Source organism: Chroicocephalus ridibundus, chromosome 7 (genome assembly GCF_963924245.1).
Source record: "Chroicocephalus ridibundus chromosome 7, bChrRid1.1, whole genome shotgun sequence".
Classification (NCBI taxonomy): Eukaryota; Metazoa; Chordata; class Aves; order Charadriiformes; family Laridae; genus Chroicocephalus; species Chroicocephalus ridibundus.
In genome coordinates, this window is record NC_086290.1 from 50203353 (window position 1) to 50220911 (window position 17559).

General features: G+C 56.5%; 1 protein-coding gene across 3 annotated transcripts in view; it reads left to right on the forward strand.

The window, feature by feature from the left end:
* The first annotated feature begins 1072 nt into the window (after positions 1-1072).
* CLUH (clustered mitochondria homolog) overlaps positions 1073-17559 on the forward strand; it is a 39330-nt gene continuing 22843 nt past the window's right edge. Inside the window, exons 1-2 of one of the 3 annotated variants that reach the window (XM_063340566.1) lie at positions 1073-1273; positions 15938-16134. In XM_063340566.1, the coding sequence (XP_063196636.1) occupies positions 1171-1273; positions 15938-16134 (300 nt within the window). In that variant the 5' untranslated portion in view covers positions 1073-1170. Of the gene's footprint in view, positions 1274-2016; positions 2150-8894; positions 10247-15937; positions 16135-17559 lie in introns of those variants that run through there. The other 2 variants (XM_063340567.1, XM_063340565.1) reach the window with 2 other exon arrangements.

The following is a 17559-nucleotide window of genomic DNA, read 5'->3' on the forward strand; positions in this document are numbered from 1 at the left end:
TGGGGTCACGGAATCTCAGAATCAGAGGGGTTGGAAGAGACTTCGGAGATATCTAGTCCAACCCCGCTGCCAAAGGAGGTTCACCTAGAGCAGGCTGGACAGGAACGCACCCAGGTGGGTTTGGAATATCTCCAGAGAAGGAGACTCCATAGAATCATAGAATTGCCTAGGTTGAAAGGGACATTTAAGATCGAGTCCAACCATCAACCTAAAAATGACAAAAAAATCCCTAAACCATATCGCTAAGCACCACGTCTACCCGTCCTTTAAATACGTCCAGGGATGACGATTCCACCACTTCCCTAGGCAGCCCATTCCAATGCTTGACAACCCTTTCTGTGAAGAAATTTTTCCTAATATCCATCCTAAACCTCCCCTGGCACAACTTGAGGCTATTTCCTCTTGTCCTGTCACTTGTTACTTGGCAGAAGAGACTGACCCCCCTCACTAAACCCTTTGGCCCGTCAGGGAGCCCCACACCAAGCCAAGCTGGTGGCGCGGGGCCCGTGAGGCCTGTCCTGCATGGCTTTGGGGCAGGCATCTCTTGGTGGATGTAGGCTGCGGCCAGCCCCAAGGTTGATGGAATGGTTTGGGTTGTAAGGGATCTTGAAGACCACCTAGCTCCAAGCCCCTTCCAGCAGGTTGCTCAAAGGCCCGTCCAGCCTGGTCTTAGAATCATAGAATCGTCCGCGTTGGTCTCAGAATTATAGAATCATACAATTGTCTAGGTTGGTCTCAGAATTATAGAATCATAGAATCGTCTAGGTTGGATTTTTCATGGACTCCAACCACCAGATCATGGAGTCCAACCACCAACCCAATGCTCCCAAACCCACCACTAAACCACGTCCCTCAGCACCACGTCTACATGTCAGATTTGTTAGGCTGCGGGTGGTGAGACACTGGAAGAGACTTCCCAGAGAAGTTGTGGATGCCCCATCCCCGTGCCGGTGGCGCGGGGCCGAATGCTGTCGCCCGCTGCCGGTGACCTTCAAAGCGGCGCGGCCCCTTTAAGGCGTTGCCCGGCGGGGCGCGGAGGTTGGTCCCCGGCGGCTTGCCGTAGCGCCGGGGTCTGCGGGGGAACCACGTGGGGCCCTGGAACGGGCGGCGCTGTCCTTCGCGGCGGGCGGGCGGGCGCGGGGTTCGGGCGCGTCCCCCCCAAAAACCAAAATGGTGATTAAAGCGGACGAAATGCCGCCGACCGCTGTGCCGGGCGGTGAGCAGCAGCAGGAGGAACCGGGAAGCCGCGGGAGGGTGACCCAGCAGCGCTCCGGTAAGAGGGGAGGACGGGTTGTGGGGGCCTGCGGCGGAGGGTCGGGCCTAAACGGGGCCTGGTGGGGCCTGCCTGGCCGTACCGGGGGTGTCCGGTGCAGGCCCGACGCCCCCTTCCCGGGCCCTGCGGGGTGCTGGGGTAGCGGGGCGGGGGGGCTTCTGTCAACTCGTCCCGCCAAGGGGAGACCCCGCCGGAGCGCCCCGCCACGGGGGTCGGCCTCCCGTATCCCCTTCCCCGGTCCAGGCACCCCCGTTTCTTGCGGGGAAGCCGTGCCTGGGCTATGGGGCCCGCTCCGCGGATCGGGGAGGCTCCGCGCAAGCCTGTCGTGTCCCCGGGGACGGAGGCCGCGGCGCCGGCAGCGGGGCCGGGACGCGTGATTCCCGCTGCTCGTCCGCGTCCCGGCGAGGCCCGTCCCGGAGAAGCGCCCCCGGCCGGGCCCGTCCCGGCGGAGCGGGGAGCCCCGGGCCCCGGTGAAGGTCACCTTCACCGGGCCGCACCACCGCGCGGCCGCGTGGGGGGGAGCGGCCGCTCCGGGGCCCTGCTCGTTCCCCGGGTCGGCCCCGCCGCTGCCCGGGCCCCGCAGGCGGCGGAGCGCAGCGGGCCGGGGCGGGTGCTCCCCGGGGCCTGGCCCGCCCGGCTGCGAGGAGACGGGCGCCGGTGGCGGCAGGCGCGGGGCGGGCTGCGGTGGCCGAGCCCGGGGCGGGGGGCGGTTCGGAGAAGGGTCGCCGGGTGCCCGGCTCGTCGAGGGCACGGCGGGGCGCAGCCGTGTGCGGGGTGCGGGCGCTGCCCCCGGCATGGACGGTGGCCTGTCTGTTGCAGAAGGTAGGAGAGAGCTGGGTCCTCCCGGGAGTCTGGGACACCGGAGCCACTGACACGGTAGGAAATACTCAAAAGTAAGAACTTGGGTTTTTCTGGGAAGGGCAGGTGGCTTGTGCGAAACCTCAGCTGAAAATTATGCGTTTTAACTCGTTATTTGCTGGTTGCTCTTGCTTTAAATGAGAGCCTGAGTGCCTCAGGTCAGGGACGAGGCGCAGCCCCATGTGCTGACTGTCCCCAGCGCCTGCCCCAGGACTCGGGGCACAGCCCTGCAGGCTGCCCCAGCTCTGTGTTTTGCTGGATTTGGTGTGTTGTATCTTCAAGAAGTTACGGTCCTGAGCGTTCTTAACAGCCTCAGCCGCCTCCTCTGATGTTTAACGTACAAGAAAAAGGGCAGAAGCAGCGTGGTTTGTGGCCGGCCTTCGTCCTGAGGCACTTGTATCTGCTGAGCGAGTAACCCGCCACTTCCTCCCTCCCCTGGTTTTATGGCAGCGAGGTAAATTTTTGAAGTTTGTCACCTAAAGCAAAGTTCATTGGCGTTTGGTGCTGGAACAGGCTGGACGCCGTTCAAGAGTGGGGAGGGCAGTGCTGGAAGCCTCCCCCCTCGCCTCCCCGTGCTGGGTTTTAAAGCAGGCGTCAGGCCTGCAGTGCCAGCAACTGGGTTAAAAAGTTACGCCGTGTAATCCCTGCCTCTCGGGGCACAAGCTGATTGCCGAAGGAGGTAGGGAGGTGGAAAAACCCTCCCCGTGTTGCAGCACGGCATGATTGCTCAGGCACCTGGTGGGTCTGGGGAGGAGGGGGAGGAAGGCTCTTGTCCTGTCTGGCAGCCTCGGGCTGAGGCCGTGTCTCTGGCGCATGGCTCCCAGGTAGAAGTGGGGGCAGCCTGTCCGCACTGGCATTACGGGCTCTGGTTGCCAGGCCTCTCTTTCTGCCAAGGAAAATCAGCTTCTTCTCTGATGTACCCGCTGCTGCCTGCATAGCTCACGGAGCACCCATCTGGGGCACCCTGCTTTGTCTGAAGGCGAGTGTCGGTGCCGCTGGGCAGTGGGCAGGCTCCGAGGGGGCTTCTGGCTCTGCTGTGCCAGGCGTCGAGACTTGGGTGTTGTTTTTTGTCTGTCTCTAAAAGGCGAGAGGGCTGATGACTGGAGTATTGCGTCCAGTTTTGGTCTCCCCAGTTCAAGAGGGACAGGGAACTACTGGAGCGAGTCCAGCGAAGGGCAACCAAGATGATTATGGGACTGGAGCATCTCCCTTATAAGGAAAGGCTGAAAGAGCTGGGACTCTTTAGCCTGGAGAAGAGAAGGCTGAGGGGGGACCTGATTAATGTTTACAAGTATCTAAAGGGTAGGTTTAAGGAGGACGGAGTCAGGCTCTTTTCAGTGGTTCCCAGTGACAGGACAAGGGGCAATGGGCACAAGCTGGAACATAGGAAGTTCTGTTCAAATACACGGAAAAACTTCTTTACGGTGAGGGTGACGGAGCACTGGAACAGGCTGCCCAGGGAGGTTGTGGAGTCCCCTTCTCTGGAGATTTTCAAGACCCGCCTGGATGCAGCCCTGAGGGATGTGCTTTAGGCAATCCTGCTTTAGCAGGGGAGTTGGACTAGATGATCTCTAGAGGTCCCTTCCAACTCTGAAGATTCCGTGATTCCGTGACTGCTCCTGTCTGCCTCCATGCTTGACAAAACTGTTTGGGCCGCTCCATCCTTCATGTTCACAAAAACATGAACAGTTGGGGTTCCTGTAATGATTTCTGATGTGGGCAGTTATGGGTTAAGTTACCTTTCTTATTAGCTAGCACGAGATCGAGAGACAGCCATTGTGTGCAGCGTTTCTTGGATTGTTTCAGTTCCTGTAGTTGTCACTGCCTTAGAACAAGTTTATCTCACGTGCAAGTTTAGCAGTGCGTCTGGCTACCATAAAATGCTTTTCAACCTTGCCTTGCCTGAATATTTGCTTTTTCTAGATATGTCCCTCTGTCCCCGTTCTTCCAGTCCACACATATCTTCAGCCACATCTTCTGTTAAAAAAGCGGAGAATGCAGGTGTTAATGGAAAACTGCTGTGAAGGCAAGTGTAGCTGTGCATTAGTAACAAGGTCAGAAGACTGATTCCTAATCTCGGGATCTGCTATCGCTGTCTGTCGCCCGACCTTGGAGGTTCACTGGTGTTTTGTAAAGGGCTGAATTGCTGTCAGTCGGGGTTTTTTAATATGCAGTTGTAACAGGCTTCAGGGGGGGAATCGGAGGAATATTGTGCAGGAGAAATCTGGTTGCCACTGCAAGGTTAAGAAGAGGAAAGGAGTGTGATAACACAGTATCTGTGCGGCAAGACGGGGGATGGGAACCCGAGGGGATCATGTCTGGAGCGGTTCTGCTGGTGGGATAAGAGAGTCGAGCTCCCGCTGGAAGCTCGCTGCGCTGCCTGAGCAGCCTTCCTCGTGGGCTTCGCAGCTGAAAAGAGGAAGTAAGTAGGTCAGGAACATGCACCTAGATAAATCCACCCGCAGAACTGCCTCGTGCACAGTACAAACAGCGCCGTGTTGCAGAGTCCTGTGTTTGTCTTCGCCGTCTTGTAAATGACTAAACTTGGCAGCGCACCCCTCTCCTGGCACAGCTTTCCAGCGCCCCTTTTGCTTTCCCCCGTCGTGCTCTATTGGTTGTACTAGAAAGTTGTTATTTCTAGAAGCTTTAAAGGTCTGAAGTTCATGCATTTTTTTTTATTTGCACTCGAGAAGTAAAACCAGCGCACGGGGCAGCACTTGGACAGAGCACAGATGAGGACTGCGGCGTGGCTACTCCCATGGCTGTTGCTTTTTGGAAGCCGGTCAGGTTTTCGCCAGTAGTCACAGGCCTGTGTAAGAGTTAGCGTTTGGTTCGCACCTCCTGCAAGCGTGTGCTTGGTGTAGTGGAGCTCACACGTGCCCGTTTGGCAGTTGAGCTTTGCGCTGTGTTCCACCTTTTTAACGTTAGTGAGTCTGGGACGAGTGGTTGTCTGGCATTTTACTGACAATTTAACATAGATGTACTTAGACAGGCAACAGACCTTCCCTCTTAGGCTGGGAAAATAGATGTACGCTCCCAGAAGTAAGCTCTTTTCTCAAGCTGAAGAAATAACTGCTGTGGTGCTCACCAGCCACTTGACCGGCCCTGAGGGGAAGAATCCCGTGGAGCAGGCCACTAAAGTAAGGTTCCCTGCAGCTAAGTGATGTTAGAGTAATGGCATGGGTTTTTTTAAAAAATAGTTTCCTTAGTTTGCCCTTCTCTTTCTCTTTAAAGAGAGAAGCTCTACTGCAACTCTTTGACGAAGCTGCAGGCTCAGAGGAGTTTTATGTAGTTACTGTCCAATAACATAAAACTGCAGGATCGTGACTCTTGCCCTGATTGCCTGGAGCTCCCGTGGGGCGGATTAGCCTGACAGCAGCCCTCCTGCCCAGGCTCTCTGCTGGCTAACCTCCTGCCCTTGCGTTGGAGACTGGAAATGGTAACGTGGATAGCGCCTGTTAGAGATCCGTGTTGTGCAGGGTGCCCTGCGAGCAGGCACTGGGGGTAAGACTCTGTTTGTGCTGTCGGTGGCTCTGAACCCTATGAAGCCCCCACTAGCGTGGAAGCTCTGTGTGCAGGTTTGGCTGGGGTTAAGGTGGGCTCTGGTGCCAGCCTGGGGTATATGGCACTGCGTGAGGTAGGACAGGATTCTCCATGTCCCTGGCAGAGGGGTTTCCGTGGGACAGGCGAGTTTCCCAGGCTCTTGCAGAGCCACAGGAACAGCCGTCCAGCCCATTCCCCTGGCGCTGTGTGCGGCCCGGGGCAGCGGCTGGCACAGGGCTGGCCGGGTGGGAGGCTGCGGGCTAATCGGCACATCTGCGCTGCAGGATGCACCAAGGCAGTGGAAGCAATATCGCAGCTGTCCGATCTCCCCTGCAGACCCTACCCAGAGCTCGCTGCCATCGCCTCTGTGGGTCTTGGGGTTCTCAGCCACATTAAGGCTTACATAGGGCTCTCAGGACTGGCAAAGTTGGTCTTTTCAGGCTTGTGCTGTGTGTTTTCTCCGGCACTGCTGTGGTTGTGGTGACAGGCCTCAGTGGTAGTGCAGGGTGAAGCTGGAGTCTTTCCTGCAACGCTGTTTAGCTGTGGCTGTTGCCTCACAGCACGGCTGCTTCTGTCTGCGGGCCTGATGTTCTGCTGCTCCCACTGCACACGAAGTCTAACGGGATAGTTCGGTTTCAGGCTCTCGCTGTCTCAGTAGCTTTCTGAAACTAAGGTATGTGCCAGAATAAAATACACATACTTGGAGAATTATCGACTGATTTCTCGCTATCTGTCTGAAATGTGACTCCTTCATCCATCTCTCTTCTCTTCAAATTTGAGAAACATGCTCTTGTTTCTCATCATAGTTGATGTTTTTGTTGGTGTCGATCTTTGCACTTTGCCTTGGGTCCTAGTCTTTGCTCCTGATTTCTGTGATGTTTGAGTTGTACGTTGTTGTAGCAGGGTCACCAGCCAGCTAGTTTCAGGACTAAGTTTCCAAAGTTTTGGCCAGATAGATAGTTTACACATGGGTTTAAATGTAGAACCCAGGTGTGGAGAGCACAGCGGGGGTAACTCAGGGTGCCAAATGCAAAGCACGAGGCATTTCAGTGGCTTGTAAGTGCCTGAGCCAGCAGCTGTGGGACCCCGGGGGTGCCCCAGGGCACGGCTGCCATGCAAATGTCCCAGTATCAATGCGAATACAGAAAAGCCACAAACTTTTAAGTAGGCTGGAATGTGGCTTGAGTTGTTTAGGTCTATCCATCCAAATCTTACTGCGGACACAGAAGAGCTAGGAATGGATAATTTCCCCACTTGCCATCCATGGATTGTTAGTGCCGCAGGAGAGATGTCCGGACCAGTGAGCCTGGGGCCCTTGTCGAGAGCCGCCTGCTGCAGCCCCGCCGTTCTCTCCGTGCGAGTCAGTCCCCGGCGCTGTAAAGCTGCTGAGAAATAAATGCGGTGCTTATACCTCTGCCCACAGATGGGTTATAACCAATTTGAGTTTAATGACAGCAGTAGAGCAGCTCTAACGTTTCATTGTGGGCCCTTATTAAAAGAAGTGCTTGTTGCACCTAAAGTGCTGAAAGTTTCTGGGAACTGTGGTTTCCGCTGGGGAGGCAGAGGGAGGCACCTCTGTGCTGTCTCCCACCTCCCCTGATGGGATGTCCCGCAGAAATATTTACACTAGGGCCATCTCTGGAGTTAATGCCTATTCATTTAGTCAGTTTATTTACATTCATGAAACCATTTATTTTGTTTAATTTATTATTCAGGTAAAATTTAATTTGCGTTTGCTATACTGACACCAGCCTTCATGTGTCAAAGCTAGCACGTACCGCACTGCTCTGCGCTTGCTTTGTCTGGAGTTGAAGAAACGCGGCCCAGCTTCATGAGAGCTCCTGACTAGGTACTCCTCCAGGAGGAGATTCCACCTCTTCCCAGAGGTCTCTTGACAAGGAGGAAAAGTTGAAGTTGCCAACACACCTGAAGTCCTTCAGAAATCATCAGAAAAATATGAGTTACCAATGCTGATGTGATCTGGAAGTTGGTGCTGGCTCCCGAGGCCAAGGGGTGCCTTGTCTCAGGGCTCTCAGGCCCAGAGGCTTCTGCACCAAAGCGTGGGTCGCTGGGGTTCCACGCGTACTGGGGCAGGAGCTCAAACGGGTTGGAGAGGGAGAGACTTCTGATTCCTCTTCCCTTCAAAAGGACAACAGAAGCTAGCCGGGGTTTTCCGTGGAGAGCTTTTGGTCTGTTTTTCAGCTGGTTTCTGCCTTTCTCCTGGCAGGTGGCTTGCTGACACGGGGGCTCTGGGGACTGCTCCTGGCCTTCCAAGGGCCTTCTTGGTAGGAGGGATTGCTCTTCCTCTGTGTTGTGTTGGCCTTGAGCAAGGGATCACGTGTGCTGTGTGGTCTTGGCTTTGGTCTAGCTTTGAGATTTTTTGTGCTAGGGATGTGGCGCATATTTTTTCTTCTGCTCAATGCGGAGTTGTGCCCCTTCCTGTCCATGAAGTTGAGCACTGGGGAGACTTGCCGAGGAAGCCTGTGCTGAAACTTGGGCTACCCAGGAGTGGAGGGGTTGACAGCTTTGCTACCCAGACACGAAAGCTTTCCCAGGCAGGTCGTAGGCTGGTCGGTCCGGGCTGCAGTTCTTGCACCCCACATCGCGTGTTTGACAGGTCTGGCTCTTCGCTCGCGTCCCAGGAAGCTGGGACCACTGAGGGGACCCAAGCAGCTGACTGCCGAGCAGCGTGTCAGTGCTGGACATGTGCCTGTGCGCGGGGAGCCGCGGTGAAGGCGAGGAGCAGGCAGCTGTGACATGGCCTCGCCGGAGGCATGCTGTGGCCTGCTCGGCTGCAGCCTCCCGGGGCACCTGGGGCTTGCAGAAATCTCCAGCTCCGTAATCCCTGCCTCAGTTGCTGGGATTTCTTAAGTTAGCACAGAGGGAGGAGTGGCGTTAGGGGGTTGTGTGTGTGGTTTTGTGGTTTGTTTGTGTTTGACATGGCAGAGCAGGGCGAGAGGACAGAAAATTTGTCTGGGAACTACTTACTGGTTCACTGCCTGGCTGTTTTGTGCTCGCCTGCTTAGTATGGATGGCTGTGCCTGGGCCCAGGCGTGCCATAGTAACTGCCCTCGCCTTGTAATTCAATGCATCTCACTTGCTCGCAGGTTTGGCAGCGCTGAAGGGCTCCAGCACCCGTCCCAGGCTGCACTGGTGCAGCTCTCGAGGTCGGGCTATTTATAACCACCTGGGGCCGGGGCGATCGGGCCGGCATCCCTCTGCGAGCGCGCCTGAGAAACCTGTTAGATACGCGTCAGGTTTTGTTCTGGCGCGGTGGGGAGAGGAGAGGAGAACTTCGTCTGTGAGGAGCTGCTTTTGGGCTTCATGGATACCGTGGTGGTGTGAGCGTGGCGGTCGGGGAGGGGGCGAAGGCGCACGGTGGATGAAGGTCGCTGGGTGGCACGTTGGGAGAACTGCTCTGAGCCCAGCATCTGATTCTGGCGAGAACGCGGGACGTGAGCTCAGGGTGTGCAGGACACCGTGCGGAGACAGCTGCCGGTCCTCTGCCTCCCGCCAGCCTGGGGCCAAGTAGGAATTTTCTTTGGAGAAGGCGGCCGACTGCGTGAGAAGGCGAGCAGGTCTGGGCTGCGGAGGGCGAGGGCTGCCGCGTGGGAGTTTGCCTTGTGGGGACTTCAGTATATGTGTGCAAACAAATCTAACTTTTCTAATCCGGTGCTGTATGAGCCAGGCTGCTTGTGATCATGGGGAACAGCCTTTTTGCAAACTGCTGCAGGCATGTCACCGATCTAATCTTCCAGACGCGCAGCTCTAACTCGCCCGATGAGAGGTCACCCCTCTTACCAAAGCCTCCCACGAGCTGTGCCGTCTGCCCGGAGATGCCCGAAGCTGCCCAGTGTGCTGGGCCCTATCCAGACATCATCCCCAGCGAGGTGGTGACTGGAAGCCTGCAGAAGTGCACCGAATACATCCGAGACCTATCGGAGGCCAAGGACGAAGAAGGAACGGTGATGGTCTGTGATAAGAGCTGTTTGAGACCTGCTGCTGGCGCTGCCGGCCCGCTCCAGCAGGCAGAGGCATCCCGGGTGGTGGGTGTCCTTCCAGCCGACCTTGGGGAAGGGCCGGCGGGGCTGGTCGATCATGCTCAGTCGCTTGAGGCCTGCCAGAGCTGCGTGAAACCTGAGGACGGCGGCTTAGTCCATAGATCCTGCCGCCGGGAGGAGCACGTGGCGGCAGCTGACCGGGCGGATGCGGCCCCTGGAGCACGTCCCGCTGGCCAGGGCCGCGGTGAGGGACGAGCAGCTTTAGTGGGTCCGGACAGCGTGCCGAAACGGAGAGGTACCGCTGCCTCCCCAGGGAGCCCTGGGACACCTTCCCCTGCTCTGCCAGCGAGTGCAGGGAAAACCCCGCCGGCCCAAAGGACAGTTGGATCGCCTGTCCCCCTTGGCGAGGTGTCATCTAAGGCTCGGGATGCAAGTACTGGTTTTGTAGTGACAGACCCCGCTGCCTGCCCCAGTGGCAGGTCAAGCTGTGATCCTGGCTCTCCAGCGCAGGCACTGTCCTCAAAGCAGCAGCAGAAGAAGAAGAGGAAGAAAAAGAAGCTCACGCATCTAGGTGCTCAGCGACATGGCACCATGTCGTGCTTCGTGTGCCCTTAACGGGGGTGGGTGGCCGTGTGTGCCCGTGGGACGGGGCAGGAGGAAGGAGAAGGGAGGCAAGATGACATTTTAACTTCACGGCAGAAAGAAAGAGAGGAAAGTGGCGAGATATCCCACCCGGGGTGTGTACTGCAGAGGGACCTGTCTGGGCCTTGTCCATGTTAGCAAAGCAAACATAAAATTTTGCTTATTTTTTTTCTTAATTGATAAGGCAAATCCTTCTCTTGTTTGTGACTGCAAACATGGTCCTTGTAAAGGACAGGAGCGGGTCTGGCAGGCATGGCCTGCAGCAGTGCAGGCAGGAGCGGGGGGCGGCGAGGGCTTGGAGCAGCATTTGCTCGGAGCCTTTGGCCCCCTTCAGCCCTGCGCAGGTGGGAGGAGGTGCCCACGCTGCAGGGATGGAGCAGCTCCGCAGCTGCCCTGGGCGCAGGAACGGGATGTTCCTTCTCCTCTTTTGCTCTGTACATCTTCCCAGCGCTGTGGGGGCAGCGGGGCTCCAGCCAGTTGCTGCAGCATGGGAGAGCAGCAGCCGCTCGGTCCCATCCTGCTTTCCTCCTCTCCTGCTTCTCCACGGACTGGCACAGCACGGCTCCAGCATGGCACCAAGTGGTAATGGAGCTGGAGTGGCTTTTGCCTTTGCCAGAACTTCAAGGATATGAGAAACTCGGGTTATTATTTTTCAAGTCTCAAGGTCAAATTTTGCCTTTCTATCACTGTACTTGGTTTTGTTCAGTCCCTGTGCAGTGGCTGAATTTTGGTCTCAAATGCTGTCTTCTGGTGCACCTGGTGGCATGAGGGGGTGTGGAGGGTGACTGACCCAAGCTGGTTGCTTGGTTTCTGGGTTAGTGCCTTGCTTGCTCCCCGAGTGCCCGTCGGCGTGGCAGCAGCGGGTGCTGGGGCTGCAGGCACGGCTGGCTGGGAGACCGCGCGGAAACTGTCTTGTGCTGCTCAGAATTCGAAATACCTCTGAGGAGGGAAAGGCAGAGTTTGAGCCCTCAGAGTGACACTGGAGCTGATAAGAAATGCACTCCTAAACTCAGTGATGGAAAAGGTAGGGTTTTAATTTTCATTTTCTATGTCTCTGATAATCTCTATTGTTACTAAATGTGGGGAAGGAAAGGTCTCCTGTACAGGGCAGTCCGTGGGTCTGGTACTGTTGCTTCCCCCGCTCTCCAGACCAGGCTAACTTGTAGGAACACAACGTTGCCATCTCTTTGACCTGATCATTTGAAAAAAGAATTAGCGGCCAACTTTGGTTTAGAAGATTTGTTTGAACATTAACTAGTTATTAACAAACACTTCCCATGTTCTATCCTGGCTATCACTGTATGCAGGCAGCGACATTCAGGCACCCTCTTTCATGCTGGGGTCCTGACTGGTGAGCTTCGCGAAGTGCCCACCACCTGTGCAGGTCGCTGTAAGTAGGAACTGTGATTAAAGTGGGGCCTGTCACCCTGGCTTGTGTGCTTGTTGTCCAGGTGCAAGGATGAAACTTAATTCTTGTGCTGAACCTCTCTCCCAGATGTGAGCTGCTGTCAGGCAGTTGATCCTCCCGGCGAGGTGGTGCCGGAGCTGCCTCCTCCCCTCTTCCATGTTTTGCTTTGCCGGTTCTCCTGACGCTTTAGTCTTGCGTGCACTCGGGGTTTGTTCACGCTGTGCTCCGAGTAGCGATGAGAACATCGTGTTACAGCCCGGCTGCCAGCCAGCACAAGCCGGAGCTTAGCAGCCTCAGACGCGCCTGCGGGTACAAACCAAGGGCCGAGAGGAGGAGGGTTTTTGCTGGGATGCAGCTGCATTCCTTGGAATAACAGGGGAGCCTGGAGGTCACGGCATCTCGAGGCCAAGGGATCTCCTGGCTCTGTCTCCAGCAGGGCGAGCAGGGCAGTACGCGGAGGAGCGGCTCGTGGTGCCCCTGGCGTGGTGGGATCGCTTCCCCGTGACTCAGCCGCCTTCCGCAGAACCGTCCGGGGTGCATCGCATGGCGCGCTCTCCTGTGGGTGAGAGCTTGCAACTGGCCTGTCTGGGGCTTGAACTGAGAGTGAGTAAGAGAAGAGAGGTCTCTGCAGGTGTCTTCCAGGTGTCCCTGTTGCTCTTCCTGCCATCTTGAGTATGCTGAAATCAAGTGCCCGATGCTTTTTGCCTTGCTGTCCCTGCTGGCACCGCTGAGGCCGCAACACAGCCGGTCTGCAGCAGGCGGTAAGGACCGGCGAGCCACTTTGAGGCAGGTGGGAGAAGCTCCGCTTCCCCTGGGGAGAGCACAGGCGGTGAGTCAGCTCCCAGCGGGCAACACGTCCTCCAGGCATGCTCGCCTGTGCTGCCGTCAGCTGGGGTTGAAGCGAAACGCGCTGTTTCCATCAGAACGTACCCATTCTGTAAAAGCCCCCACTGGAAAGCCTTTGCTGGCCTTAAATCAGAGGGTTAACCTGCTGGACAGCCATTCTTTCTTGGTCCAGGCTTAACTTTTGTTTCTAAACTTAAGGCACTGCTGGCTGGAGCTCGATCTTCTGGCGTAAGGAGACAGAAGGTGTTGCCTCTACATGTCTCTTCTGATGCAAAGTGTAGAGCTGTACCACTCAAGTAGGGAAAGAGGGGCAGAAGGTGTGAATACGTTGTATTTCTGCAGACAAGAAACAGTTCTCTGATTTCTGAAACAACCGGCAGTTTGGGGATCTGATACCCCTGAGTAGGGAGAAGAAGCGTGGCCCTGGTTGGTGACTTTTCCTTGCAGCAGGCAAGCTTTCCCTGTCTTCCTTTGCTTTGCAGCTGAAGGTGTTTGTGCTCGAGCCCAGCGTGTGCATGGGTTGCTCAGCTCTCGTGTGAAGCCCGTCTCCTTCTGGTTTGGTTAGTCCCTATGCACTGCTTTCCTCCTCCCCGCTTCCATCTCTGAGCTGGCCAGTTAATTTCTGCTTGCTATGGAGGCACATTCTCTGCTGGATCTTGCTTAGGGAAAAAAAAAAAAGGGCAAACCAAAATCACATTTACTCAGAGATGACAGTGTCCCTTTCAGGAGTATCCTACCAACTGTTGTGGCACAGAAGTAGCTTCAATGCCCAACTCGCTGCTGCTGATGAGGTGGTTGGAAAGCATTCTTGGTCAAGCCTTTAGCATGACTACAGGAGTGTGCCTGGAGCATGGCACAGGGCAGGGTGCCGGAGCATCAGGACAGGTGACGTGGCTGGAAACTAGAGCAGAGAGACAGGAGCTGGCACATCCCGCCGGCTGCTCCTTCCACACCTCAGCTGCCAGCGCAAGTCCACTGTTCGTAAGCAGCACCTCGAGCCTGGCGTCTGTGACACTGTCAGAAAAGGTCCTTGGTCACGGATGGGTGGAGATTGTGGGTCTCGGGGTGGTGGGCAGCACCGCTGCGGCTGTGCCTGGATTTTTCCGTTGGCGGCTGCCACAGCGGGTGAAGATGGGCTACTGGGTCTTCAGACAGTGCTGCAGCCTTCCTCGTAGCCAAATTCTGCCTCCTCTTTCTGGCTGCTAGAGCAGGAGCAAAAGTTCAGTGATTCTGCGCCGTTTTGGGGGCCAGGGACTGGACTAAGCCTGGCTCGGGAGCTGGTGAGTTGTCCTCTCTGGTACTAGTAGCCCCAGGTGAAGCAGTTCTGCGGTCGCTTTTCTGCTCTCCCTCCTCGTCCCCACGTGTTCAGGCAGTCCGGTTGTGGGGTGTGACGAGGGGCTCTCCCCAGCCCTCTGGGCATGGCGTGGTTTTTCTGAAACCACGTCTCTTGGGGCACTCTTGCGTGGAGCTTTTCTTTCTCTTTTCTAGCATGATTGCAGTTCGCTAGAGCCAGGCCTCTTGTCTGGCATGCCTGTGGTTTCATCTGTCAAAGAAATGAACAGCTCGCGTTAGGGACATACGCAAAGTGACAGGGAACATGAGCAGCAGCTGCCGAGATGCTGGAGGCAGCAGAGGCTGCTAAAGGTAGCTCTGCTACCTGCTGCCTTTTGGAACGGGTGTGCTTTTCTTCCGTTTCTTGCTCTTTCACCATGTCCTGATTCAACCTTGACAGTTGTCTCTGAGGTGGGTTTGCTGTTGGCAGGCATAGTCTGGAGCAGGAGTTTGACTCTCCGGGGATGCTTCAGCAGGGCTTGTTGCTGCAGCCTCGTATTGTGCTCCAGAGGTGTGCGAGGGGATACAGCATTTCCATCCCTGTTCTTGTACGTGATGAAGGCTGAGTGACTCTTCCGGGCTGCCGGAGCAGTTGGGGCTGATAGGCAAGAACTAGGTGTGATAGCTTTAGGTCTTCAAGCCACAGCGCCAGTCTGCATTTCAGAAATGACAGAGGTTGAGCTGCCATCTCCCCTGGAGCGCAGCTGGGGCTGGGACCGATGCCTTGCTAGGAGGTGAGGAGGAGGAGGAGGAAAGAGACCTGCCAGGTGGAGCTGCCTGGAGGACCGCAGCTTGGTGCTCAGCAGCCTCCGGGCATTATCCTGGCCTTGAGCTGCCCTGACCCCATGCAGCCTTTCGGAAAGGCTGTTCCCGGTGCCCAGGAGAGCCCCCAGACCGCTCCGTCTGCGCCGCCTGTGAGTGGGTGTCTGGAAGCACCACGCCGGGAGCACCACGCCAGAGCCACCACATGTGGTGGGGGTCCAGGACAGGACACTGTGAACGCACCCCGTGTGGCGCGACGCCCCCTCCCTTCTGGCACTCGCTGCCCGGGGTGGGCGGATCGGAGCAATGCCTTGCTCCTGGCTGGGGACAAGGGGGACTCTTCCCTCTCTACAGCTGTCATCAGCAGCTCTTTCCATGACTCCAGCTTACCCTGGCAGCACCTCAGTCCAACAGTGCAGTGTATCCTCTTCAGCGCGGTCCCCAGCCCGGTTTGGTGGGTATAGGCTGCTCTAGGAGACCTGCAGCTTTCCAGATCTTATCGGCCCTCTGACACTATCTACCTTATTGGAAAAGAAAACAAACCATTGCGGGAGCAGTGAAGTAGGTGCAGAGAGCTCCCCTTCCCTGTGACGCATCTGTCTAAATGAGCACTTAAAATGTCGTCACCGTTTTCTTGAATAAAATTGCTTAGGCAAGGCCTCGCCCTGGCACCATGGGATCTCTGCGAAGTATTTGGGAAATGCAGAGGGTGGTCAGATGTGGGCAGGGCCGTGGGAGCTGTTTGTGTGCCTGTGGAGTAACCTGGCTCCCACGTGACGCGCAGCTTAGCAATGCAACTGCGTCCTCCCCTCCCTGCTCCCTGGCGGAGCAGTAGCGTACCAGGAGGTATGTTGGAGCTGTGTAACATGTTGGTGCAGAGGTTACAGCTGCCTCCGGGCCGCAAAGCACCACACACCCATCTCTTTTAATTAAGAGGCTTCTTAAGACCAAGCTGAATGTGTTGTACACTGACCCATCCTTCTTGCTTCCCTTCCCTTCCCTCCCCTCTCCGCACAGGGTTTGTGGAAGATGCAAACCCCGCAGGCGAGTGAGAGTGTGTTAATTATGCTGTGAGGCGAAGGGAGGGAAGGGCCTGGCACACCTATGTCTAGTAAACATCAAGTGCAGAATGAAACGCTTGCTGCCTTTTAACCCCTGGTTCGTTTGGGTTGGCCAGAGGACGGTGGTGTTGTCCGAACCAGTCTCTCCAGCCACTCGGAGAGGACAGTCCGTTTGCTCAAACCTTGTCTGAATCCCTCTCTTCTCGCCCAGAACACCCGTCTGGCGTGGCACTGATGAATGGCAGTGGCCCACACGAGAGCCTCAAGGGCGAGAAGGATGCCAGGCAGAACGGTCACGAAGAGGCTGACCCAGGAGAAGATGGGAACGACCAGGAGGTCATTGTCATACAGGACACGGGATTTACCGTCAAGATCTACGCGCCAGGGATAGAGCCCTTTTCCCTGCAGGTACCTCCCTTTGCCGGCTGGGGAGGGAACTGAGGAGGAGGCGGGAAGCGTTTGAGCCAGGGCACGTGCAGCACTGTCCCTTCAGCCAGGCAGGGAAGGGGACAGGGGACTGTGCCTGGCAAGGCCCCCGTTAGCCCCCACAGCCTGGACAGTACCTTCAGGCTGCTCACCGCTCCCTGACATATCTGTCCTCCAATGGGATTAAGTGGGGAAGGAGGCAGAAAAGCATGGAGGGAGGAGGAGAGAAGCTGCCTGACCAGCAGCTCCTAGAGAAAAAGGAAGGAAGAGGAGACGTGAGCAGCAGGCTGCCTGGCACAGGCCTGCTGAGGCTTTGCAAGGGTGAGGAGGGTGTCTTGCTCCGGATTCCAGGTGTGGAGCAAGGGAAGGGGGAATCAGCCGAGGTGTAGCTGCTCCTTGTCCATCACAGAAGGGCTCAGGCACGGAGCTGAGCATGGGGAAATGGCCTTCCCCGTTCTGGGCTGTTTCGAAGGAGGGGTGTGAAAATATGATTTCTGGGTCTGGCTCTCAGGAAGGGAAGATCCCTTGCTTGCCTGGCAGTTTTGGCATGATGCTCCTTCGGGCTAACGTGGGTTTGGTACAGGGACAGGCGCTAGCACAGCTCAGGGAGCTCAAGCACGAGCCTGAAGATCAAGGGAACGATGCAGTCTCCACTTCCCCTCTGCAGAGAGAGCTCTGCGTGTGTCATGTGGACAACGGCATGTGCTGCCAGACCCGGACGGGCTTTGACATGCCTAGCTGATACTCTGATTTAGCCTGATACTTCACTGAAAACCATTTGGATGAAGTATCTCTAATTTCAGGGGGAGGCGTCAGGAGTCTAAACTGAGTGGGAAGTCTTATCTCCCCAAGACTAGCAGAGAGTGCAGTGAAATTACATCCCCCATGAAACTAGCTGTATCTCAGCCTAGCTTTTTTCTCCTTTAAATCCCCTTGGCTGATAGTTTTAATAGGCTAATAATAGCAGGCCATGTTGTTTACAGCAGCTTATGTAAACTACCCTGAGCCCTCCTCGCTTGCGAGCAGTGTCAGCGGTGCCGGAGCCAGCGCAGGGAGGTAGGAGAGCAGCCCCGCTGCACGAGCCGGGGCAGTCTCTTGTGTCACGGGCTCGCAGGCGGCGTGCCCTGGAGGTGTGGCACTGGTGTGGACATGCCACACCGCCCTGCAGATACTGCGGCAGATCAAGTGGAGGAAATGGCTTGTCTTCCATGTGCATTGTTCAAAGCCTCACCACAAACACGCGGTGTGAATGGATAAGGAAAGAGACCCTGGTTTCCCCCCCCACCTTCTATTCCTTCACTGCCTTCTCTGCCATCTCTGTCCCATGCAGAGTGCTCAGAACAGTGCTGGGCTGTGACACCTCCGGGTGCCAAGCTGTGTGGGATGGAGCTGGTGCTGCCAGAGGTG